Source organism: Camellia sinensis, chromosome 10, assembly GCF_055761805.1.
Source record: "Camellia sinensis isolate YWXY chromosome 10, ASM5576180v1, whole genome shotgun sequence".
In the NCBI taxonomy this organism is placed as follows: Eukaryota; Viridiplantae; Streptophyta; class Magnoliopsida; order Ericales; family Theaceae; genus Camellia; species Camellia sinensis.
In genome coordinates this window covers 77,463,157-77,464,456 of record NC_138970.1, presented here as the reverse complement: position 1 = coordinate 77,464,456, position 1,300 = coordinate 77,463,157, and the positions used below count along the sequence as shown (strand labels likewise).

At 35.8% G+C, this 1,300-nt stretch overlaps 1 protein-coding gene across 1 annotated transcript; it reads left to right on the top strand.

Moving 5' to 3' along the window:
* Positions 1–863, top strand: LOC114302837 (uncharacterized). Its single transcript, XM_082890186.1, has 2 exons — positions 1–495; positions 582–863. The coding sequence occupies exons 1-2, from the start codon at positions 1–3 to the stop codon at positions 861–863; spliced, it is 777 nt and encodes a 258-aa protein (XP_082746312.1).
* The last annotated feature ends 437 nt before the right edge of the window (positions 864–1,300 follow it).

Below are 1,300 nucleotides of genomic sequence, written 5' to 3'. Positions count from 1 at the left end.
ATGACTGCAGCATTTAGAATGCTCGCTTATAGAGTAGCAGCTGATTTTATGGATGAATACTTGAGGATTGGAGAAAGTACCGCAATGAAGAGTCTATATTGTTTTGTAAAAGCGGTGGTTGAAATTTATTCCGATAAGTATTTGTGGTCACCAAACAACAATGACATTGCTAAACTACTAGCAGTTGGCAAAAGTTGTGGCTTTCCTGGAATGTTGGGAAGCATTGATTGTATGCATTGGACATGGAAGAATTGCCCGACTTCATGGAAAGGTGTGTATACTGGTGATACCCATGAACCAACAATTATTTTGAAAGCAATTGCATCATATGATCTTTGGATATGGCATGCATTTTTTGGATTACCCGGGTCTCATAATGATATCAATGTACTAGAAAGGTCTACTGTATTTGCTGAGCTTGCTCAAGGGCATGCTCCTCCAATCAATTACACCATCAACGGTAATGAGTATACAATGGGTATTATCTTGCTGATGGTATATATCCACCATGGGCAACATTTGTGAAAACAATTCCATGTCCACAAGGAAACAAGAAAAAACATTTCGTTATGGCCCAATAGGCATGTAAGAAGGATGTGGAACGTGCATTTGGGGTGCTTCAAGCACGATTTGCAATTGTGCGTGGATCTGCACGATCTTGGAATCTTGAGTCAATTAAAGTTATTATGAAGGCTTGTATAATATTGCACAATATGATCATTGAGGATGAGCGAGATGACAATGAAGCACAAGACATTGATTTTGAACAAATCGATGAAACCCTTTGGCACAAGTGTCACATGAGTGTACAACCGAGCTTATGGAATTCATTCAACAAAATCACCGCATCAGAAATAGAGTAATTCATTCTCAACTCCAATCAGATCTTGTTAAGCACTTGTGGCAACTATATAGTCAGGTGTAGGACATTGTGTCCTGTTTTAATTACTTTTTGGCAAATAAATATATTATGTTTTTAATTATTTGTTTTATTAATGAAAAAAATTAAAACAAAAACTATGGTGTGAAAAAGAACATGTGAAGGAAATAAAGAAAGGAACAAAATTATCTTTCTTTTCCATTTTTGATTATTTTTATTATGTTTTGATTTATTTTGAAACATGGATTATAATTGAATTGAAAAGGTTTAATTCAATCATTATAATCCTTAAATTCTCCTTGTGTTTAACCATATTTTTGGAGTGCAAAATGATGTTGAAACAGGCATAAAATAAGGCCCAAGACAACAACAGATCAACGGCAGAGCAGCAACACAGGAGGTGAACCGGTCAACCGGTGG